Source organism: Oncorhynchus clarkii, chromosome 9, assembly GCF_045791955.1.
Source record: "Oncorhynchus clarkii lewisi isolate Uvic-CL-2024 chromosome 9, UVic_Ocla_1.0, whole genome shotgun sequence".
NCBI classification, from domain to species: domain Eukaryota; kingdom Metazoa; phylum Chordata; class Actinopteri; order Salmoniformes; family Salmonidae; genus Oncorhynchus; species Oncorhynchus clarkii.
Window position 1 is genome coordinate 1,491,345 of NC_092155.1, and position 26,001 is coordinate 1,517,345.

At 46.5% G+C, this 26,001-nt stretch overlaps 1 protein-coding gene across 1 annotated transcript in view; it reads right to left on the bottom strand.

Annotated features, from left to right (window-relative positions):
* Positions 1-24,036: 24,036 nt before the first annotated feature.
* The window catches only part of LOC139416998 (uncharacterized), a 48,312-nt gene continuing 46,347 nt past the window's right edge, over positions 24,037-26,001 (bottom strand). Inside the window, exons 9-10 of the mRNA XM_071166230.1 lie at positions 24,234-24,305; positions 24,037-24,149 (exon numbers count right to left, since the gene is read on the bottom strand). Coding sequence (XP_071022331.1) covers positions 24,037-24,149; positions 24,234-24,305 — 185 coding nt within the window. The remainder of the gene's footprint in view (positions 24,150-24,233; positions 24,306-26,001) is intronic.

Here is a 26,001-nt window from a genome sequence, read left to right on the forward strand (position 1 = left end):
GAAGGAGGAGGAGGAAGAGGAAGTAGAGGAGGAGGAAGAAGAGGAGGAGGAGAAGGAGAAGGAGGAAGAAGAGGAGGAGGAGAAGGAGAAGGAGGAGGAGGAAGAAGAGGAGGAGAAGGAGGAGAAGGAGGAAGAAGAGCAGGAGAAGGAGGAGAAGGAGGAGGAGGAGGAAGAAGAGGAGGATGAGAAGGAGAAGGAGGAAGAAGAGGAGGAGAAGGAGGAGGAGGAAGAAGAGGAGGAGAAGGAGGAGGAGGAAGAGGAAGAAGAGGAGGAGAAGGAGGAGGAGGAAGAAGAGGAGGAGAAGGAGGAGAAGGAGGAGGATGAAGAAGAGGAGGAGAAGGAGGAGAAGGATGAGGAGGAAGAGGAAGAAGAGGAGGAGAAGAAGGAGGAGAAGGAGGAGGAGGAAGAGGAAGAAGAGAGGAGAGGAGGAGGAGGAGGAGGAGGAGGAGGAGGAGGAGGAGGAGGAGGAGAAGAAGGAAGAAGGAGGAAGAATAGAAAAGGAGGAGGAGGAAGATGTACTCTGGCCTTTAACAACCCCAGATTTCATTCATCTTTACCTGGGCTCTGTTACATCAAACACAGTGACATGGCTATGTTCTCTAAATGTGTTGAGGACACCTGTTAAAGTTTCTATGTATTAGTCCACCAAGACCAATGTTTATCAGTGGTGACTGGTGGGAGGAGATCTCATAGGACAGGCTCATTGAACAGTGGTGGCTGGTGGAAGGAGATCTCATAGGACAGGCTCATTGAACAGTGGTGGCTGGTGGGAGGAGATCTCATAGGACAGGCTCATTGAACAGTGGTGGCTGGTGGGAGGAGATCTCATAGGACAGGCTCATTGAACAGTGGTGGCTGGTGGGAGGAGATCTCATAGGACAGGCTCATTGAACAGTGGTGGCTGGTGGGAGGAGATCTCATAGGACAGGCTCATTGAACAGTGGTGGCTGGTGGGAGGAGATCTCATAGGACAGGCTCATTGAACAGTGGTGGCTGGTGGGAGGAGATCTCATAGGACAGGCTCGTTGAACAGTGGTGGCTGGTGGGAGGAGATCTCATAGGACAGGCTCATTGAACAGTGGTGGCTGGTGGGAGGAGATCTCATAGGACAGGCTCATTGAAATGACTGAAGTGGAATAAATGGACAGGAATCAAACACATCAAACAAATGGTTTCCATGTGTTTGAGTCCAGCCATTATAATGAGCCTGTCCTCCAATATCTCTCCTCCCACCAGCCACCTCTGATGTGTATATAAAGTGGGGGACTGAGTTTCATAGACTAAATACTCTGAAAAGGCCTGCTGTTTCAGAATGAGGGGGGCTGTAGCTGTGCTGGTGCTGGTGTTGCTGTTCTGTCTGTCTGGGACATGGGCTCAGCAAGAGAGTGGAGAGGTCAGAGAGAATGACACTACAGAGACCACCCAACCTGATGACTGGGCTGAACTGAGAGACATGATGGTGGAACCGAGAGTGGAGTTCCACAAGAACACCGTGGAAGAACTGAAGAGAGAGAACGTGTCACATGCAGCAGAGCTGTCCACCATGCGGGAGAGACTGGATGCCAGGGACGGGAAGGTGGAGGAGCTGAAGAGAGAGAATGGAGAGTTGCGGACTAGACTGGCACGCATCGAGGCGAAGAACCAAGACCAAGATGCAGAGCGGTTCGAACTGGAGGCCAGACTGAGTTCCAGTGAGCAGGAGGTGGAGGAGCTGAAGAGAGAGAACACAGACAGACCGAAGGTAGCCTTCTCTGCTGCTTTAGGTCGTCCAGTGGGACCCTTCAATACTGTTGTCACACTAGTGTACAACAATGTCATCACTAACATTGGTAATGCCTACAGCCCAGTTACAGGGGCCTTCACAGCACCAGTGAGAGGTGTCTACTACATCAGATTCACTGGTATGGACAACTGCGTCTCCATGAAAAAGAATGGCAAGTACCACATAATGTGGGCAGGTCAGAAGAATGTAGCAGATCATCAGTATGTATCCAATGCAGTGATTCTAGAGCTGGAGGAAAGGGATGTGATCTATATGGAACTGGATTCAGGCTTTAGGCTCTATGATGATCACGATAAACACAGTATCTTCAGTGTCTTTCTGCTCTTCCCTATGTGAGAAAAGCTGACATGCAATCAGATGAAATGTGATCTTTCTCTTGATCCTGTGGCTGTCACATTGAATTTAACCTGTGGATTCCTGAATTGCACAATAAAGGCTTGTTAAATCGCTCTCTATATCTCTCTGTTTCTCTCTCTCTCCTCTACATAAACAGACATGTTTATGTGTACCACTCATGAGGTGTGTACCACTCATCTCTCTCCTCCACATAAACAGACATGAGGTGTGCACCACTCATCTCTCTCCTCCACATAAACAGACATGAGGTGTGTACCACTCATCTCTCTCCTCCACATAAACAGACATGAGGTGTGCACCACTCATCTCTCTCCTCCACATAAACAGACATGAGGTGTGCACCACTCATCTCTCTCCTCCACATAAACAGACATGTTTATGTGTACCACTCATGAGGTGTGTACCACTCATCTCTCTCCTCCACATAAACAGACATGAGGTGTGTACCACTCATCTCTCTCCTCCACATAAACAGACATGAGGTGTGTACCACTCATCTCTCTCCTCCACATAAACAGACATGAGGTGTGCACCACTCATCTCTCTCCTCCACATAAACAGACATGAGGTGTGCACCACTCATCTCTCTCCTCCACATAAACAGACATGAGGTGTGCACCACTCATCTCTCTCCTCCACATAAACAGACATGAGGTGTGCACCACTCATCTCTCTCCTCCACATAAACAGACATGAGGTGTGTACCACTCATCTCTCTCCTCCACATAAACAGACATGAGGTGTGCACCACTCATCTCTCTCCTCCACATAAACAGACATGAGGTGTGCACCACTCATCTCTCTCCTCCACATAAACAGACATGTTTATGTGTACCACTCATGAGGTGTGTACCACTCATCTCTCTCCTCCACATAAACAGACATGAGGTGTGTACCACTCATCTCTCTCCTCCACATAAACAGACATGAGGTGTGTACCACTCATCTCTCTCCTCCACATAAACAGACATGAGGTGTGCACCACTCATCTCTCTCCTCCACATAAACAGACATGAGGTGTGCACCACTCATCTCTCTCCTCCACATAAACAGACATGAGGTGTGCACCACTCATCTCTCTCCTCCACATAAACAGACATGAGGTGTGCACCACTCATCTCTCTCCTCCACATAAACAGACATGAGGTGTGCACCACTCATCTCTCTCCTCCACATAAACAGACATGAGGTGTGCACCACTCATCTCTCTCCTCCACATAAACAGACATGAGGTGTGCACCACTCATCTCTCTCCTCCACATAAACAGACATGAGGTGTGCACCACTCATCTCTCTCCTCCACATAAACAGACATGAGGTGTGCACCACTCATCTCTCTCCTCCACATAAACAGACATGAGGTGTGCACCACTCATCTCTCTCCTCCACATAAACAGACATGAGGTGTGCACCACTCATCTCTCTCCTCCACATAAACAGACATGAGGTGTGCACCACTCATCTCTCTCCTCCACATAAACAGACATGAGGTGTGCACCACTCATCTCTCTCCTCCACATAAACAGACATGAGGTGTGCACCACTCATCTCTCTCCTCCACATAAACAGACATGAGGTGTGCACCACTCATCTCTCTCCTCCACATAAACAGACATGAGGTGTGCACCACTCATCTCTCTCCTCCACATAAACAGACATGAGGTGTGCACCACTCATCTCTCTCCTCCACATAAACAGACATGAGGTGTGCACCACTCATCTCTCTCCTCCACATAAACAGACATGAGGTGTGCACCACTCATCTCTCTCCTCCACATAAACAGACATGAGGTGTGCACCACTCATCTCTCTCCTCCACATAAACAGACATGAGGTGTGCACCACTCATCTCTCTCCTCCACATAAACAGACATGAGGTGTGCACCACTCATCTCTCTCCTCCACATAAACAGACATGAGGTGTGCACCACTCATCTCTCTCCTCCACATAAACAGACATGAGGTGTGCACCACTCATCTCTCTCCTCCACATAAACAGACATGAGGTGTGCACCACTCATCTCTCTCCTCCACATAAACAGACATGAGGTGTGCACCACTCATCTCTCTCCTCCACATAAACAGACATGAGGTGTGCACCACTCATCTCTCTCCTCCACATAAACAGACATGAGGTGTGCACCACTCATCTCTCTCCTCCACATAAACAGACATGAGGTGTGCACCACTCATCTCTCTCCTCCACATAAACAGACATGAGGTGTGCACCACTCATCTCTCTCCTCCACATAAACAGACATGAGGTGTGCACCACTCATCTCTCTCCTCCACATAAACAGACATGAGGTGTGCACCACTCATCTCTCTCCTCCACATAAACAGACATGAGGTGTGCACCACTCATCTCTCTCCTCCACATAAACAGACATGAGGTGTGCACCACTCATCTCTCTCCTCCACATAAACAGACATGAGGTGTGCACCACTCATCTCTCTCCTCCACATAAACAGACATGAGGTGTGCACCACTCATCTCTCTCCTCCACATAAACAGACATGAGGTGTGCACCACTCATCTCTCTCCTCCACATAAACAGACATGAGGTGTGCACCACTCATCTCTCTCCTCCACATAAACAGACATGAGGTGTGCACCACTCATCTCTCTCCTCCACATAAACAGACATGAGGTGTGCACCACTCATCTCTCTCCTCCACATAAACAGACATGAGGTGTGCACCACTCATCTCTCTCCTCCACATAAACAGACATGAGGTGTGCACCACTCATCTCTCTCCTCCACATAAACAGACATGAGGTGTGCACCACTCATCTCTCTCCTCCACATAAACAGACATGAGGTGTGCACCACTCATCTCTCTCCTCCACATAAACAGACATGAGGTGTGCACCACTCATCTCTCTCCTCCACATAAACAGACATGAGGTGTGCACCACTCATCTCTCTCCTCCACATAAACAGACATGAGGTGTGCACCACTCATCTCTCTCCTCCACATAAACAGACATGAGGTGTGCACCACTCATCTCTCTCCTCCACATAAACAGACATGAGGTGTGCACCACTCATCTCTCTCCTCCACATAAACAGACATGAGGTGTGCACCACTCATCTCTCTCCTCCACATAAACAGACATGAGGTGTGCACCACTCATCTCTCTCCTCCACATAAACAGACATGAGGTGTGCACCACTCATCTCTCTCCTCCACATAAACAGACATGAGGTGTGCACCACTCATCTCTCTCCTCCACATAAACAGACATGAGGTGTGCACCACTCATCTCTCTCCTCCACATAAACAGACATGAGGTGTGCACCACTCATCTCTCTCCTCCACATAAACAGACATGAGGTGTGCACCACTCATCTCTCTCCTCCACATAAACAGACATGAGGTGTGCACCACTCATCTCTCTCCTCCACATAAACAGACATGAGGTGTGCACCACTCATCTCTCTCCTCCACATAAACAGACATGAGGTGTGCACCACTCATCTCTCTCCTCCACATAAACAGACATGAGGTGTGCACCACTCATCTCTCTCCTCCACATAAACAGACATGAGGTGTGCACCACTCATCTCTCTCCTCCACATAAACAGACATGAGGTGTGCACCACTCATCTCTCTCCTCCACATAAACAGACATGAGGTGTGCACCACTCATCTCTCTCCTCCACATAAACAGACATGAGGTGTGCACCACTCATCTCTCTCCTCCACATAAACAGACATGAGGTGTGCACCACTCATCTCTCTCCTCCACATAAACAGACATGAGGTGTGCACCACTCATCTCTCTCCTCCACATAAACAGACATGAGGTGTGCACCACTCATCTCTCTCCTCCACATAAACAGACATGAGGTGTGCACCACTCATCTCTCTCCTCCACATAAACAGACATGAGGTGTGCACCACTCATCTCTCTCCTCCACATAAACAGACATGAGGTGTGCACCACTCATCTCTCTCCTCCACATAAACAGACATGAGGTGTGCACCACTCATCTCTCTCCTCCACATAAACAGACATGAGGTGTGCACCACTCATCTCTCTCCTCCACATAAACAGACATGAGGTGTGCACCACTCATCTCTCTCCTCCACATAAACAGACATGAGGTGTGCACCACTCATCTCTCTCCTCCACATAAACAGACATGAGGTGTGCACCACTCATCTCTCTCCTCCACATAAACAGACATGAGGTGTGCACCACTCATCTCTCTCCTCCACATAAACAGACATGAGGTGTGCACCACTCATCTCTCTCCTCCACATAAACAGACATGAGGTGTGCACCACTCATCTCTCTCCTCCACATAAACAGACATGAGGTGTGCACCACTCATCTCTCTCCTCCACATAAACAGACATGAGGTGTGCACCACTCATCTCTCTCCTCCACATAAACAGACATGAGGTGTGCACCACTCATCTCTCTCCTCCACATAAACAGACATGAGGTGTGCACCACTCATCTCTCTCCTCCACATAAACAGACATGAGGTGTGCACCACTCATCTCTCTCCTCCACATAAACAGACATGAGGTGTGCACCACTCATCTCTCTCCTCCACATAAACAGACATGAGGTGTGCACCACTCATCTCTCTCCTCCACATAAACAGACATGAGGTGTGCACCACTCATCTCTCTCCTCCACATAAACAGACATGAGGTGTGCACCACTCATCTCTCTCCTCCACATAAACAGACATGAGGTGTGCACCACTCATCTCTCTCCTCCACATAAACAGACATGAGGTGTGCACCACTCATCTCTCTCCTCCACATAAACAGACATGAGGTGTGCACCACTCATCTCTCTCCTCCACATAAACAGACATGAGGTGTGCACCACTCATCTCTCTCCTCCACATAAACAGACATGAGGTGTGCACCACTCATCTCTCTCCTCCACATAAACAGACATGAGGTGTGCACCACTCATCTCTCTCCTCCACATAAACAGACATGAGGTGTGCACCACTCATCTCTCTCCTCCACATAAACAGACATGAGGTGTGCACCACTCATCTCTCTCCTCCACATAAACAGACATGAGGTGTGCACCACTCATCTCTCTCCTCCACATAAACAGACATGAGGTGTGCACCACTCATCTCTCTCCTCCACATAAACAGACATGAGGTGTGCACCACTCATCTCTCTCCTCCACATAAACAGACATGAGGTGTGCACCACTCATCTCTCTCCTCCACATAAACAGACATGAGGTGTGCACCACTCATCTCTCTCCTCCACATAAACAGACATGAGGTGTGCACCACTCATCTCTCTCCTCCACATAAACAGACATGAGGTGTGCACCACTCATCTCTCTCCTCCACATAAACAGACATGAGGTGTGCACCACTCATCTCTCTCCTCCACATAAACAGACATGAGGTGTGCACCACTCATCTCTCTCCTCCACATAAACAGACATGAGGTGTGCACCACTCATCTCTCTCCTCCACATAAACAGACATGAGGTGTGCACCACTCATCTCTCTCCTCCACATAAACAGACATGAGGTGTGCACCACTCATCTCTCTCCTCCACATAAACAGACATGAGGTGTGCACCACTCATCTCTCTCCTCCACATAAACAGACATGAGGTGTGCACCACTCATCTCTCTCCTCCACATAAACAGACATGAGGTGTGCACCACTCATCTCTCTCCTCCACATAAACAGACATGAGGTGTGCACCACTCATCTCTCTCCTCCACATAAACAGACATGAGGTGTGCACCACTCATCTCTCTCCTCCACATAAACAGACATGAGGTGTGCACCACTCATCTCTCTCCTCCACATAAACAGACATGAGGTGTGTACCACTCATCTCTCTCCTCCACATAAACAGACATGAGGTGTGCACCACTCATCTCTCTCCTCCACATAAACAGACATGAGGTGTGTACCACTCATCTCTCTCCTCCACATAAACAGACATGAGGTGTGCACCACTCATCTCTCTCCTCCACATAAACAGACATGAGGTGTGTACCACTCATCTCTCTCCTCCACATAAACAGACATGAGGTGTGTACCACTCATCTCTCTCCTCCACATAAACAGACATGAGGTGTGCACCACTCATCTCTCTCCTCCACATAAACAGACATGAGGTGTGTACCACTCATCTCTCTCCTCCACATAAACAGACATGAGGTGTGTACCACTCATCTCTCTCCTCCACATAAACAGACATGAGGTGTGTACCACTCATCTCTCTCCTCCACATAAACAGACATGAGGTGTGCACCACTCATCTCTCTCCTCCACATAAACAGACATGAGGTGTGTACCACTCATCTCTCTCCTCCACATAAACAGACATGAGGTGTGTACCACTCATCTCTCTCCTCCACATAAACAGACATGAGGTGTGTACCACTCATCTCTCTCCTCCACATAAACAGACATGAGGTGTGTACCACTCATCTCTCTCCTCCACATAAACAGACATGAGGTGTGTACCACTCATCTCTCTCCTCCACATAAACAGACATGAGGTGTGTACCACTCATAATCCTCCAAACACTTTACAAAAAGGTTCCATTTGCAAAAGGCTTATAATTACGTTATTAACGACTATTTAATTATTTGTAAATATATTAGTAACCATTAAGAAACTGTTATATCGCATTGGTCAAAATAGTGCAACAACTGGTCAGTTTCCCAAATAGAGACTCAATATTTCCCTCCATTTATAAACCATTTATAAATGCACTTAACCCTTGTATCATCATGCAACCTTATTTTCAATAGCTGCACATTTTCTCACTTTTGGGTGAACTGGTTTGATACTTTCTGAAGGCACTGTAATAAAATAAAATAAAGGTAAACAACTGTAAGTTAGTGCATCATCAGGGCTTCAAACGTGGGGACACATCATGTTGGTCTGAAAACCATTTCTGTTCCTGGGACGGAGCGATAATGCATCAAAGAGTGAGAAAATAATAATTGTTTAACTGTCAAACCTTTAAAATAAGGTTGCATGATGATACAAAAGGGTTCAATATTATACACACTTATGAATGGTTAATAGCTGGAGGGAAATAGTGGCCCACTATTTGGCAAGCAAAGACTGGCTATCACACTATTTTGCAAGCACTGACTGGCTATCACACTATTTGGCAAGCACTGTCTGGCTATCACACTATTTGGCAAGCACTGACTGGCTATCACACTATTTGGCAAGCACTGACTGGCTATCACACTATTTGGCAAGCACTGACTGGCTATCACACTATTTGGCAAGCACTGACTGGCTATCACACTATTTGGCAAGCACTGACTGGCTATCTCGCTACTGGTACATGTGCGGTGAGTCAGACAGGTATGAGTAGAAGCCCACCTCCTCCCACCTGCCCAAGGCAGGCCCGTTCTGTACCCCCTCTTCCTTCCCCATCGGATTCCATCACCACCACCATCATCTTGGGCAGCTTGATAGTGAGAGATATTGGACTGCCTACAGCCTGACCAAGGTCCACTGCCACCCAGGCGCTCGTATCCAAGACATCTACTCCCTTCCACAGTTCTAGACAACTATTAGAATATTGGCACCATTGTGACTCACGTTGGATTTAACAACATTCGCTTTCAGCAATCTGAGGAACTGAAGAGGGACGACAACATTCTCTATACATGGTTATAGAATATACAGGAAAGATATACATTCTAATGGAGGACGACAACATTCTCTATACACGGTTATAGAATATACAGGAAAGATATACATTCTAATGGAGGACGACAACATTCTCTATACATGGTTATAGAATATACAGGAAAGATATACATTCTAAGGGAGGAGGTGTTACCATGTATGTCCAGAGTCATATTCCTGTTAGGCTGAGAGAGGATCTCATGTCAGATGATGTGGAAGTAATATGGCTACAGGTTCATCTACTTAAAGCCTTGTAGGAAGTTTCTATAGACCACCATTTGATAAAAGTCAGTATTTAGACTATATCTGTGAAATGTTGGAAAAGATATGTGATATCAACAAAGAGAGATTAATTTTCTAGATGACCTAAATATTGACTGGTTGTAGTCAAGCTGCCCACTCAATAAGAAGCTGCAAGTAACCCGTGCCTAGACTCTAGTTAAAGTTATCAGTCAACCTACCAGGTCATTTACAAACAGAACAGGAACTAAATCATCCACCTGTATTGATCAGATATTTACTACAGAAATCTGCTCTAAATCTATATCCACACATCATAATATAATAGCCATATCTTGAAAACCAATGTTCCAAAGACTGGACCTAAAATTGTGTATAAACGATCATACGGTTCAGAACGGGCCTTGGGCAGGGGGGAGGAGGTTCAGAACGGGCCTTGGGGGGGAGGAGGTACAGAACGGGCCTTCGGGGGGAGGTACAGAACGGGCCTTGGGCAGGGGGGAGGAGGTTCAGAACGGGCCTTGGGGGGGAGGAGGTACAGAACGGGCCTTGGGCAGGGGGGAGGAGGTTCAGAACGGGCCTTGGGGGGGAGGAGGTACAGAACGGGCCTTGGGGGGGAGGTACAGAACGGGCCTTGGGCAGGGGGGAGGAGGTTCAGAACGGGCCTTGGGGGGGAGGAGGTACAGAACGGGCCTTGGGTGGGGAGGAGGTACAGAACGGGCCTTGGGGGGGGAGGAGGTACAGAACGGGCCTTGGGGGGGAGGAGGTACAGAACAGGCCTTGGGGGGGAGGAGGTACAGAACGGGCCTTGGGGGGGGTGGAGGTACAGAACGGGCCTGGGGGGGGGGGGGGAGGTACAGAACGGGCCTTTGGGGGGGTGGAGGTACAGAACGGGCCTTGGGGGGGGAGGAGGTACAGAACGGGCCTTGGGGGGGGGAGGAGGTACAGAACGGGCCTTGGGGGGGGGAGTAGGTACTGAACGGGCCTTGGGGGGGAGGAGGTACAGAACGGGCCTTGGGGGGGGAGGAGGTACAGAACGGGCCTTGGGGGGGAGGAGGTACAGAACGGGACTTGGGGGGGAGGAGGTACAGAACGGGCCTTGGGGGGGAGGAGGTACAGAACGGGCCTTGGGGGGGAGGAGGTACAGAATGGGCTTTGGGGGGGGGGAGGTACAGAACGGGCCTTGGGGGGAGGAGGTACAGAACGGGCCTTGGGGGGGGAGGAGGTACAGAACGGGCCTTGGGGGGGAGGAGGTACAGAACGGGACTTGGGGGGGGAGGAGGTACAGAACGGGCCTTGGGGGGGAGGAGGTACAGAACGTGCCTTGGGGCCTTGGGGGGGAGGAGGTACAGAACGGGTCTTGGGGGGGAGGAGGTACAGAACGGGCCTTGGGGGGGGAGGAGGTACAGAACGGGCCTGGGGGGGGGGGGAGGTACAGAACGGGCCTTTGGGGGGGTGGAGGTACAGAACGGGCCTTGGGGGGGGAGGAGGTACAGAACGGGCCTTGGGGGGGGAGGAGGTACAGAACGGGCCTTGGGGGGGGGAGTAGGTACTGAACGGGCCTTGGGGGGGAGGAGGTACAGAACGGGCCTTGGGGGGGGAGGAGGTACAGAACGGGCCTTGGGGGGGAGGAGGTACAGAACGGGACTTGGGGGGGAGGAGGTACAGAACGGGCCTTGGGGGGGAGGAGGTACAGAACGGGCCTTGGGGGGGAGGAGGTACAGAATGGGCTTTGGGGGGGGGGGGTACAGAACGGGCCTTGGGGGGGAGGAGGTACAGAACGGGCCTTGGGGGGGGAGGAGGTACAGAACGGGCCTTGGGGGGGAGGAGGTACAGAACGGGACTTGGGGGGGGAGGAGGTACAGAACGGGCCTTGGGGGGGAGGAGGTACAGAACGTGCCTTGGGGCCTTGGGGGGGAGGAGGTACAGAACGGGTCTTGGGGGGGAGGAGGTACAGAACGGGCCTTGGGGGGGGGGGAGGTACAGAACGGGCCTTGGGGGGGGAGGAGGTACAGAACGGGCCTTGGGGGGGGAAGTAGTTACAGAACGGGCCTTGGGGGGGGAGGAGGTACAGAACGGGCCTTGGGGGGGAGGAGGTACAGAACGGGACTTGGGGGGGAGGAGGTACAGAACGGGCCTTGGTGGGGAGGAGGTACAGAACGGGCCTTGGGTGGGGAGGAGGTACAGAATGGGCCTTGGGTGCGGAGGAGGTACAGAACGGGCCTTGGGGGGGTAGGAGTTACAGAACGGGCCTTGGGGGGGGAGGAGGTACAGAACGGGCCTTGGGGGGGAGGAGGTACAGAACGGGCCTAGGGCAGGGTGGAGGAGGTACAGAACGGGCCTTGGGGGGGAGGAGGAACAGAACGGGCCTTGGGGGGGAGGAGGTACAGAACGGGCCTTGGGGGGGAGGAGGTACAGAACGGGACTTGGGGGGGGAGGAGGTACAGAACGGGACTTGGGGGGAAGGAGGTACAGAACGGGCCTTGGGGGGGAGGAGGTACAGAATGGGCTTTGGGGGGGGAGGAGGTACAGAACGGGCCTTGGGGGGGAGGAGGTACAGAACGGGACTTGGGGGGGGGTGGAGGTACATAACAGGCCTTGGGGGGGAGGAGGTACAGAACAGGCCTTGGGTGGGGAGGAGGTACAGAACGGGCCTTGGGTGCGGAGGAGGTACAGAACGGGCCTTGGGGGGGGAGGAGGTACAGAACGGGCCTTGGGGGGGGAGGAGGTACAGAACGGGCCTTGGGGGGGGAGGAGGTACAGAACGGGCCTTGGGGGGGGGGGGGGGGAGGTACAGAACGGGCCTTGGGGGGGAGGAGGTACAGAACGGGCCTTGGGGGGGGGAGGAGGTACAGAACGGGCCTTGGGGGGGAGGAGGTACAGAACGGGCCTTTGGGGGGGTGGAGGTACAGAACGGGCCTTGGGGGGGAGGAGGTACAGAACGGGCCTTGGGGGGGAGGAGGTACAGAACGGGCCTTGGGGGGGAGGAGGTACAGAACGGGCCTTGGGGGGGAGGAGGTACAGAACGGGCCTTGGGGGGGAGGAGGTACAGAACAGGCCTTGGGGGGGAGGAGGTACAGAACGGGCCTTGGGGGGGAGGAGGTACAGAACGGGCCTTGGGGGGGAGGAGGTACAGAACGGGCCTTGGGGGGGAGGAGGTACAGAACTGGCCTTGGGGGGGAGGAGGTACAGAACGGGCCTTGGGGGGGAGGAGGTACAGAACGGGCCTTGGGGGGGAGGAGGTACAGAATGGGCTTTGGGGGGGGAGGAGGTACAGAACAGGCCTTGGGTGGGAGGAGGTACATAACGGGCCTTGGGGGGGAGGAGGTACAGAACGGGCCATGGGGGGGAGGAGGTACAGAACGGGCCTTGGGGGGGAGGAGGTACAGAACGGGCCTTGGGGGGGAGGAGGTACAGAACGGGCCTTGGGGGGGAGGAGGTACAGAACGGGACTTGGGGGGGGGGGGGGGGGGGTACAGAACAGGCCTTGGGCAGGGGAGGAGGTACAGAACGGGCCTTGGGTGGGGAGGAGGTACAGAACGGGCCTTGGGGGGGAGGAGGTACAGAACGGGCCTTGGGGGGGAGGAGGTACAGAACGGGCCTTGGGGGGGGAGGAGGTACAGAACGGGCCTTGGGGGGGAGGAGGTACAGAACGGGCCTTGGGGGGGGAGGAGGTACAGAACGGGCCTTGGGGGGGAGGAGGTACAGAACGGGCCTTGGGGCCTTGGGGGGGGGGGGGTGGAGGAGGTACAGAACGGGCCTTGGGGGGGAGGAGGTACAGAACGGGCCTTGGGCAGGGTGGAGGATGTACAGAACGGGCCTTGGGGGGGAGGAGGTACAGAACGGGCCTTGGGCAGGGTGGAGGAGGTACAGAACGGGCCTTGGGGGGGAGGAGGTACAGAATGGGCCTTGGGGCCTTGGGGGGGGGGGGGGGGGTACAGAACGGGCCTTGGGGGGGAGGTGGGCTTTAACTTCATAACAAAACCCTTTGATATTGACAACCACTTTAATCACTTTTTTTGTTGACAAGATAAGAAAACTTCGGTAACTGAGACAAACAACGAAATTCTGCGCCTTCATATTCATGCATAATGGCCCAAATAATGAAAGACAAACACTGTAGCTTTGAAAATGGATGTGGAACAAAAGGTTAGCAGATGTTAATGGTCACATACACATGGTTAGCAGATGTTAATGGTCACATGGTTAGCAGATGTTAATGGTCACATACACATGGTTAGCAGATGTTAATGGTCACATGGTTAGCAGATGTTAATGATCACATGGTTAGCAGATGTTAATGGTCACATACACATGGTTAGCAGATGTTAATGGTCACATGGTTAGCAGATGTTAATGGTCACATACACATGGTCAGCAGATGTTAATGGTCACATACACATGGTTAGCAGATGTTAATGGTCACATACACATGGTTAGCAGATGGTAATGGTCACATGGTTAGCAGATGTTAATGGTCACATACACATGGTTAGCAGATGTTAATGGTCACATGGTTAGCAGATGTTAATGGTCACATGGTTAGCAGATGTTAATTGTCACATACACATGGTTAGCAGATGTTAATGGTCACATACACATGGTTAGCAGATGTTAATGGTCACATACACATGGTTAGCAGATGTTAATGGTCACATGGTTAGCAGATGTTAATGGTCACATACACATTGTTAGCAGATGTTAATGGTCACATGGTTAGCAGATGTTAATGGTCACATACACATGGTTAGCAGATGTTAATGGTCACATACACATGGTTAGCAGATGTTAATGGTCACATACACATGGTTAGCAGATGTTAATGGTCACATACACATGGTTAGCAGATGTTAATGGTCACATGGTTAGCAGATGTTAATGGTCACATACACATGGTTAGCAGATGTTAATGGTCACATGGTTAGCAGATGTTAATTGTCACATACACATGGTTAGCAGATGTTAATGGTCACATACACATGGTTAGCAGATGTTAATGGTCACATACACATGGTTAGCAGATGTTAATGGTCACATGGTTAGCAGATGTTAATGGTCACATACACATGGTTAGCAGATGTTAATGGTCACATACACATGGTTAGCAGATGTTAATTGTCACATACACATGGTTAGCAGATGTTAATTGTCACATACACATGGTTAGCAGATGTTAATGGTCACTTACACATGGTTAGCAGATGTTAATGGTCACATACACATGGTTAGCAGATGTTAATGGTAATGGTCACATGGTTAGCAGATGTTAATGGTCACATGGTTACACATGGTTAGCAGATGTTAATGGTAATGGTCACATGGTTAGCAGATGTTAACACATGGTTAGCAGATGTTAAGTTAGCAGATGTTAATTGTCACATACACATGGTTAGCAGATGTTAATGGTCACATACACATGTTAATGGTCACATGGTTAGCAGATGTTAATGGTACACATGGTTAGCAGATGTTAATGGTCACATGGTTAGCAGATGTTAATGGTCACATACACATGGTTAGCAGATGTTAATGGTCACATGGTTAGCAGATGTTAGCAGATGTTAATGGTCAATGTTAATGGTCACATACACATGGTTAGCAGATGTTAATGGTCACATACACATGGTTAGCAGATGTTAATTGTCACATACACATGGTTAGCAGATGTTAATTGTCACATACACATGGTTAGCAGATGTTAATGGTCACTTACACATGGTTAGCAGATGTTAATGGTCACATACACATGGTTAGCAGATGTTAATGGTCACATGGTTAGCAGATGTTAATGGTCACATACACATGGTTAGCAGATGTTAATGTTCACATACACATGGTTAGCAGATGTTAATGGTCACACGGTTAGCAGATGTTAATGGTCACATACACATGGTTAGCAGATGCTAATGGTCACATACACATGGTTAGCAGATGTTAATGGTCACATACACATGGTTAGCAGATGTTAATGGTCACATGGTTAGCAGATGTTAATGGTCACATACACATGGTTAGCAGATGTTAATGGTCACATGGTTAGCAGATGTTAATGGTCACATGGTTAGCAGATGTTAATTGTCACATACACATGGTTAGCAGATGTTAATGGTCACATACACATGGTTAGCAGATGTTAATGGTCACATACACATGGTTAGCAGATGTTAATGGTCACATACACATGGTTAGCAGATGTTAATGGTCACATACACATGGTTAGCAGATGTTAATGGTCAGATGGTTAGCAGATGTTAATGGTCACATACACATGGTTAGCAGATGTTAATGGTCACATGGTTAGCAGATGTTAATGGTCACATACACATGGTTAGCAGATGTTAATGGTCACATACACATGGTTAGCAGATGTTAATGGTCACATGGTTAGCAGATGTTAATGGTCACATGGTTAGCAGATGTTAATGGTCACATGGTTAGCAGATGTTAATGGCCAACATAAACATGGTTAGCAGATGTTAATGGTCACATACACATGGTTAGCAGATATTAATGGTCACATACACATGGTTAGCAGATGTTAATGGTCACATGGTTAGCAGATGTTAATGGTCACATACACATGGTTAGCAGATGTTAATGCGAGTTTAGCGAAATGCTTGTGCTTCTATTTCCGACAATGCAGTAATAACCAACGAGTAATCTAACCTAACAATTCCAAAACTACTACCTTATACACACAAGTGTAAGGGGATAAAGAATATGTACATAAAGATATATGAATGAGTGACGGTACAGAACGGCATAGGCAAGATGCAGTAGATGGTATCGAGGACAGTATATACATATGAGATGAGTAATGTAGGGTATGTAAACAAAGTGGCATAGTTTAAAGTGGCTAGTGATACATTTTTACATAAATTTCCATTATTAAAGTGGCTGGAGTTGAGTCAGTATGTTGCCAGCAGCCACTCAATGTTAGCGGTGGCTGTTTAACAGTCTGATGGCCTTGAGATAGAAGCTGTTTTTCAGTCTCTCGGTCCCTGCTTTGATGCACCGGTACTGACCTCGCCTTCTGGATGGGGGTGAACAGGCAGTGGCTCGGGTGGTTGTTGTCCTTGATGATCTTTATGACCTTCCTGTGACATCAGGTGGTGTAGGTGTCCTGGAGGGCAGGTAGTTTGCCCCCGGTGATGCGTTGTGCAGACCTCACTACCCTCTGGAGAGCCTTACAGTTGTGGGTGGAGCAGTTGCCGTACCAGGCGGTGATACAGCCCGACAGGATGCTCTCGATTGTGCATCTGTAAAAGTTTGTGAGTGCTTTTGGTGACAAGCTGAATTTCCTCAGCCTCCTGAGGTTGAAGAGGCGCTGTTGCGCCTTCTTCACCATGCTGTCTGTGTGGGTGGACCAATTCAGTTTGTCTGTGATGTGTACGCTGAGGAACTTAAAACGTACTACCCTCTCCACTACTGTCCCGTCGATGTGGATAGGGGGGTGTGGATAGGGGAATAGGGGGGTGCTCCCTCTGCTGTTTCCTGAAGTCCACGATCATCTCCTTAGTTTTGTTGACGTCGAGTGAGGTTATTTTCCTGACACCACACTCCGAGAGCCCTCACCTCCTCCCTGTAGGCCGTCTCGTCGTTGTTGGTAATCAAGCCTACAGCCTACTGTTGTGTCGTCCGCAAACTTGATGATTGAGTTGGAGGTGTGCACGGCCACACAGTCGTGGGTGAACAGGGAGTACAGGAGAGGGCTCAGAACGCACCCTTGTGGGGCCCCAGTGTTGAGGATCAGCGGGGTGGAGATGTTGTTACCTACCCTCACCACCTGGGGGCGGCCCATCAGGAAGTCCAGGACCCAGTTGCACAGGGCGGTGTCGAGACCCAGGGTCTCGAGCTTGATGACGAGCTTGGAGGGCACTATGGTGTTAAGTGCTGAGCTGTAGTCGATGAACAGCATTCTCACATAGGTATTCCTCTTGTCCAGATGGGTTAGGGCAGTGTGCAGTGTGGTTAAGATTGCATCGTCTGTGGACCTATTTGGGCGGTAAGCAAATTGGAGTGGGTCTAGGGTGTCAGGTAGGGTGGAGGTGATATGGTCCCAGGGTCTCGAGCTTGATGTCTATGGTGTTAAATGGTGTTAGATGCTGAGCTGATGAACAGCACATTGGGTCTAGATTGTCAGGTAGGGTGGTATGGTCCTTTACTCTCAAAGCACTTGAAGATGACGGAAGTGAGGGCTACGGGGTCGTTTAGTATGAACAAATTTCATGTTCCTGAGAAAGTATAAAAGATCGGTGAAGAATCCAGCTACGAACTGGTCCGTTTGTTACAACTTGGGGAAGCTCATGGGAGACGGTGGGGCCACATTACCATAACTCTGTTTATATAATAGCCTCAGATATGAGGTTTACATCTACTTGTTGTATAAGATGAATGAGTGAGGATGATACTGTTTGTACAATTGTGTAATATGATTTTGGACTGTTTAATGAAGGAAAATCCAATTCCATTTTGATTTGAACTAAATCAGAGGACCGCCCCTGAGCCCAGTTAGTGTCAGACATCCTGGGACAGCCCCTTTTCTGCAATTCCGAATAAAACCCAACTTTGAGAAATTATCACCAGACCAAGCTTACCTCAATTACAAGATGGCTAAAGGTTGTAGAATATTTTAACCATACCACGTGGTTAAACTCTTAGACTATTGATACCGACAGAATAAGAACAAGTCTTTGATGTTAATTACTAGTCTGCAGCTAGGAATTCGGTATCATTGAACGTGAAGAACGACACGAATGAATGTCACTCTGAACTAACCACTCGACAGAGAGTGAGAGAGAGAGAGAGAGAGAGAGAGAGGGGACGGAAACTCTCCAACAGAAACTAACTTTTTTAAAAGCGATCAAGACGACACATTGAGCGTAAATATATATATTGATTGCAATTGTTCCCGAATGAGTGAGCGTTCATGTGTAAAGGATTAGCATTTCAATTGTTATAATTAACTCTGTAGTGACTTCTCATGTGCAAAGGATTAGCATTTCAAATGTTATAATTAACTCTGTGACTTCTCAGTCGACCCCTTTTGTCTAACAAGCCGCCTATTCTCCTATAATTTCTTGTAACTATATTTACTTTGCTTGTTTGTTTATGCATTTCTTTGAATTACTTAGTTAGTAATACCTAAATTATTTAAGACAATTGATGTATGAATGACACAGTGAAGACTGGGTTCGTATTATATTTATTTATATATATATTTATATTATTTATTTTATATTTCCACAACACAGGTCACCAAGGAAACAGTAACACTACCTACTAACTTTTAAACATTTTGAAACATTACACTGGAGTCACATTCTCACACAATGATGTCATAGTTTATTAAAACCTGTTAGAGATAGGGCTGACTACTGCCCCCTTTGGAGGAATTGCGTGCCCATAGTAAACTGAAAAAAAATCTGTCAAAAATTGCTAATATATGCATATAATAATTATTATTGGATAGAAAACACTCTAAAGCTTCTAAAACCGTTGGAATTATGTCTGTAAGTATAGCAGAACTCACAGGGCAGGCATTCTTCCAAACTAGTTTTGTGGTCATGAAAGTTGGTGCAACTTTGACGTCCTCGCCCCCACCCTTCCCAACCAGCTATGGATCTGGGGACACTTTCTATGTCTTCCACTAGATGTCCTCATTCAGTAGAGCGTTTAATCGTTCAAATCCCGCGAGAATTGGCCCTATGGGAGTGAATTGAGTGAGTGCCGCGAGAAAATACCTGTGCGTTTGGGCGCGAATTGGTCCCATCCATTCCTTTGTTCCAGCACTCCGGGGGAGAGCTAACGATGACCGGTTGAATAGAAAATTGTTTTGTGTGTTAAAAACATCCTAAAGCTTGATTCTGCACTTAGTTTGACCTGTTTAGTCGACATATAATATGTAATTTTGAAGTTTTGATGCGCAACTTTTCCGGACCAGAGGACGTTTTGGGTGCATTTCAGCTGATGTTATTAGCAGTAGCTAATACAAAGACGTAAGACTTGAAACCAAACAATGTTTTGGGTAAGTATGAACCCTTCCAGTACATTCTGAACGAAGACCATCAAAGGTAAGGGAATATTTATGCTGAAATCTGTGTTTCTGTTGACTCCAACATAGCGGAGAAATATAGCTTATATCTGAGCGCCGTCTCAGAATATTGAATAGTGAGCGATTTCTGTAACGTTAAAAATAAATGTAACAAAGCGATTGCATTAAGAAGCAGTGTATCTTTCTAACTATATGTAGAACATGTATATTTAGTCAAAGTTTATGATGTCTATTTACGTTATCTTGCCGCGCTACCTAGATTTTCTGCGGACATTTTTGAGTAATTTCTGAACATGAATTCAATGTAAATGGACATTTATGGATATAAATGGCATATTATTGAAAGAAAAAAAATGTACTGTGTAACATGTCCTATTACTGTCATCTGATGAAGATTTTCAAAAGGTTAGTGAATGATTTATTTTTTAATCCTGCTTTTATAATTTTATATTTTCTGGGACAAAATGGCTGCCTCTTGTCTTCGTTTCGGTGGGGGTCTAATATAAATATGTGGTGTGTTTTCGCCGTAAAACATTTAAAAAATCTGACATGCTGGGTAGATGAACAAGGTGTTTATCTTTCATTTGAACTATTGGACTTGTTAATGTGTGGAGGTTAAATATTTCTTAGAATATTTTTGCGTTCCATGCGCCACGTTCCAGCTGAACGTGGGAGGGGTTGTTCCCAAAAGGGATCCCTAAGTCCTCATCAAGTTAAAACAAGAAATCCTCAATACATGGAAAATACCATTCAACTGTATATACATGATCAATATATTATATACAGTGGGGTCTGGAATTATAGACACCCTTGATAAAGATAATGACTGTATAAAATACATCAATATATAATATACAGTGGGTCTGGAATTATAGACACCCTTGATAAAGATAATAATGACTGTATATACATGATCAATATATAATATACAGTGGGTCTGGAATTATAGACACCCTTGATAAAGATAATAATGACTGTATAAAATACATCAATATATAATATACAGTGGGTCTGGAATTATAGACACCCCTGATAATTTGACCCCTCTGTATATAATCAAGGTGACACTAAACATTAAACACTTAAAAAAGTCAAATAAAAAACTGGCACATTGACATGAAGCTACAATAGAAGCTGACAGGTTGAAGCTACAATAGAAGCTGACAGGTTGAAGCTACAATAGAAGCTGACAGGTTGAAGCTACAATAGAAGCTGACAGGTTGAAGCTGACAGGTTGAAGCTACAATAGAAGCTGACAGGTTGAAGCTACAATAGAAGCTGACAGGTTGAAGCTACAATAGAAGCTGACAGGTTGAAGCTACAATAGAAGCTGACAGGTTGAAGCTACAATAGAAGCTGACAGGTTGAAGCTGACAGGTTGAAGCTACAATAGAAGCTGACAGGTTGAAGCTACAATAGAAGCTGACAGGTTGAAGCTACAATAGAAGCTGACAGGTTGAAGCTACAATAGAAGCTGACAGGTTGAAGCTACAATAGAAGCTGACAGGTTGAAGCTACAATAGAAGCTGACAGGTAGAAGCTACAATAGAAGCTGACAGGTTGAAGCTACAATAGAAGCTGACAGGTTGAAGCTACAATAGAAGTAGAAACATTTCAACAAATGGTTTTATCAGTCTGGGTCACAGGAGGCTGTTGAGGGGAGGACGGCTCATTATAACGGCTGGAACAGGAGCCAATGGAACGGCATCAAACATGGAAACCATGGAAACCACATGTATGATGTGTTTGATACCATGGAAACCGTGTGTAAGAGAGTCTGTAACAGATTCTAACAGGAGACATTAGTCCTGTGGTCTGGTTGATATACCTGATGATCAGGTACTGGACATAAGAGAGTCTGTAACAGATTCTACCAGGAGACATTAGTCCTGTGGTCTGGTTGATATACCTGATGATCAGGTACTGGACATAAGAGAGTCTGTAACAGATTCAACCAGGAGACATTAGTCCTGTGGTCTTGTTGATATACCTGATGATCAGGTACTGGACATAAGAGAGTCTGTAACAGGAGACATTAGTCCTGTGGTCTGGTTGATATACCTGATGATCAGGTACTGGACATAAGAGAGTCTGTAACAGGAGACATTAGTCCTGTGGTCTGGTTGATATACCTGATGATCAGGTACTGGACATAAGAGAGTCTGTAACAGGAGACATTAGTCCTGTGGTCTGGTTGATATACCTGATGATCAGGTACTGGACATAAGAGAGTCTGTAACAGGAGACATTAGTCCTGTGGTCTGGTTGATATACCTGATTATCAGGTACTGGACATAAGAGAGTCTGTAACAGATTCTAACAGGAGACATTAGTCCTGTGGTCTGGTTGATATACCTGATGATCAGGTACTGGACATAAGAGAGTCTGTAACAGGAGACATTAGACCATCATTCCATTCAATTCAACTCAGTTTCCTGAGGGGGATGAGAAAGACATTGTTTATGGGGAAAACATATATAGAATAACCAGGAAATGGATATAAACCCATAACAGACATGGGTAGTAAAACTTCAACAAGTAAAGAACTAACTACTGGAAGTGGATTATAGAGAACTGACTAACACCTTTATCAGATGACTTTGTCTTACCAAGATTCATATCACTCAGTTATATACTCAGAAACTCAGCTTTGTTAGGTGGGTTAGGTCTCTATAGAAAGTTATAGTCTCTCTATAGTTAGAGTCTCTCTATAGTTATAGTCTCTCTATAGTTATAGTCTCTCTATAGTTTTAGTCTCTCTATAGTACCCCTATAGCATATAGTTATAGTCTCTCTATAGTAACACAGCTTTATAGTTATAGTCTCTCTATAGTAACTCAGCTCTATAGTTATAGTCTCTCTATAGTAACTCCGCTCTATAGTTATAGTCTCTCTATAGTAACACAGCTTTATAGTTATAGTCTCTCTATAGTAACTCAGCTCTATAGTTATAGTCTCTCTATAGTAACTCAGCTCTATAGTTATAGTCTCTCTATAGTTATAGTCTCTCTATAGTTATAGTCTCTATAGTTATAGTCTCTATAGTTATAGTCTCTCTATAGTTATGGTCTCTCTATAGTAACTCAGCTTTATAGTTATAGTCTCTCTATAGTAACTCAGCTCTATAGTTATGGTCTCTCTATAGTTATAGTCTCTCTATAGTTATAGTCTCTATAGTTATAGTCTCTCTATAGTTATAGTCTCTATAGTTATAGTCTCTCTATAGTTATAGTCTCTCTATAGTTATAGTCTCTCTATAGTAACCCAGCTTTATTAGGTGGGATAGGTCTATATAGAAAGTTATAGTCTCTCTATAGTAACCCTATAGCATATAGTTATAGTCTCTCTATAGTAACCCTATAGCATATAGTTATAGTCTCTCTATAGTAACCCTATAGCATTTAGTTATAGTCTCTCTATAGTAACCCTATAGCATTTAGTTATAGTATCTCTATAGTAACCCTATAGCATTTAGTTATAGTCTCTCTATAGTAACCCTATAGCATTTAGTTATAGTCTCTCTATAGTAACCCTATAGCATTTAGTTATAGTCTCTCTATAGTAACCATATAGCATATAGTTATAGTCTCTCTATAGTAACACAGCTTTGTCTCAGTTATTGTTCCAGTCCCCCCCCCCCCCCTCCCTCTCTATAGAAACTCAGATTTGTTAGGTCTTTGTTAGGTCTCAGTTATTGTTCCAGTCCCCCCCCCCCCCTCTCTATAGAAACTCAGCTTTGTTAGGTCTTTGTTAGGTCTCAGTTATTGTTCCAGTCCACCCCCCTCCCTCCCTCTCTATAGAAACTCAGCTTTGTTAGGTCTTTGTTAGGTCTCAGTTATTGTTCCAGTCCCCCCCCCTCCCTCTCTATAGAAACTCAGCTCTATAGAAAGTTGTTGTAGCTCTATAGTTAAAGTCTATAGAAACTCAACTTCCACCCCTCTCCAGGTCATCATTCTTTGAACCCAGTAAATGCTTCATCTCAGGAACAGACTTCTTCCCTGAACCAGGTAAAGACTCCATCTCCATCTCTTCAGACTCTATTAAAGATAAGAGGATTTAGAATGAATCAACAACATTCAGAATTAATTCTAGGAAACATTAGAATCAATAAGACTGATTACTTTGGGAAGGAGTCTGTGTTTTCTGTTGACCACCTGGAGAGGTGGAGGGTTGGTTGGTATCATTATCTTCCCCTGAGGACAAGAACACACGTTGGTGAGCAAACCTTAACATGACAGCAGACACAGATGCACGTGAACACACACACACACACACAATTGTCATGGAAATTTTACAATTCCTATATGTGTTCATTCATTAACCAATTCAATTAAAATCACTGTCTGTTTCTAAGAATTTATAAGATCCTTATTTGCATTAAATAGACAGAGACCAGTCAAAATGTATCAAAATTAGCCAATAGTATTTATTCTCGGAGCGCGCTACTCAAAGAACCCTGTACAACAGTTTATACATCAAATATGTCGTCATCTTGACCAGGACAAAGCAGGTTCAAAAGTTCATTCCAACTATCATTAACTTCTGAAGTCTCACCATTTATCTGACAGTTCTCGCTATCTTTTCTAATCGCAGAGTTGAGTTAGTTCAAAGGTTAATGATCCTCTCTGTGACACACACACATACATTCCTTCCTTCACAATGGTTATCATTTCCAATTACTCCTTGTTATTGCTACATAACCTCTTTCTTATGAACTAACATTATAAATCAGATATAATAAAACTGGGTAGAATTCAATTAGTTTAGTTATAGTTAAATGTATACATTGTTTTCAATTAGTTTAGTTATAGTTAAATGTATACATTGTTTAACCATTATTCATAAAATCCATAACAACTACTGTGATAATTAAAGATCATTGAAACCCCCCTATACTCAGCCTTGTCTCAGGATGGTAAGTTGGTGGTTGAAGATATCCCTCTAGTGGTGTGGGGGCTGTGCTTTGGCAAAGTGAGTGGGGTTATATCCTTCCTGCTTGGCCCTGTCCGGGGGTGTCCTCGGATGGGGCCACAGTGTCTCCTGACCCCTCCTGTCTCAGCCTCCAGTATTTATGCTGCAGTAGTTTATGTGTCGGGGGGCTAGGGTCAGTTTGTTATATCTGGAGTACTTCTTCTGTCCTATTCGGTGTCCTGTGTGAATCTAAGTGTGCTCTCTCTAATTCTCTCCTTCTCTCTTTCTTTCTCTCTCTCGGAGGACCTGAGCCCTAGGACCATGCCCCAGGACTACCTGACATGATGACTCCTTGCTGTCCCCAGTCCACCTGGCCGTGCTGCTGCTCCAGTTTCAACTGTTCTGCCTTATTATTATTCGACCATGCTGGTCATTTATGAACATTTGAACATCTTGGCCATGTTCTGTTATAATCTCCACCCGGCACAGCCAGAAGAGGACTGGCCACCCCACATAGCCTGGTTCCTCTCTAGGTTTCTTCCTAGATTTTGGCCTTTCTAGGGAGTTTTTCCTAGCAACCGTATTTCTACAACTGCATTGCTTGCTGTTTGGGGTTTTAGGCTGGGTTTCTGTACAGCACTTTGAGATATCAGCTGATGTACGAAGGGCTATATAAATACATTTGATTTGATTGAATCATGATATTTATAAATCAAATCAAATCAAATCAAATTTTATTTGTCACATACACATGGTTAGCAGATGTTAATGCGAGTGTAGCGAAATGCTTGTGCTTCTAGTTCCGACAATGCAGTAATAACAAGTAATCTAACTAACAATTCCAAAACTACTGTCTTGTACACAGTGTAAGGGGATAAAGAATATGTACATAAGGATATATGAATGAGTGATGGTACAGAGCAGCATAGGCAAGATACAGTAGATGGTATTGAGTACAGTATGTACAAATGAGATGAG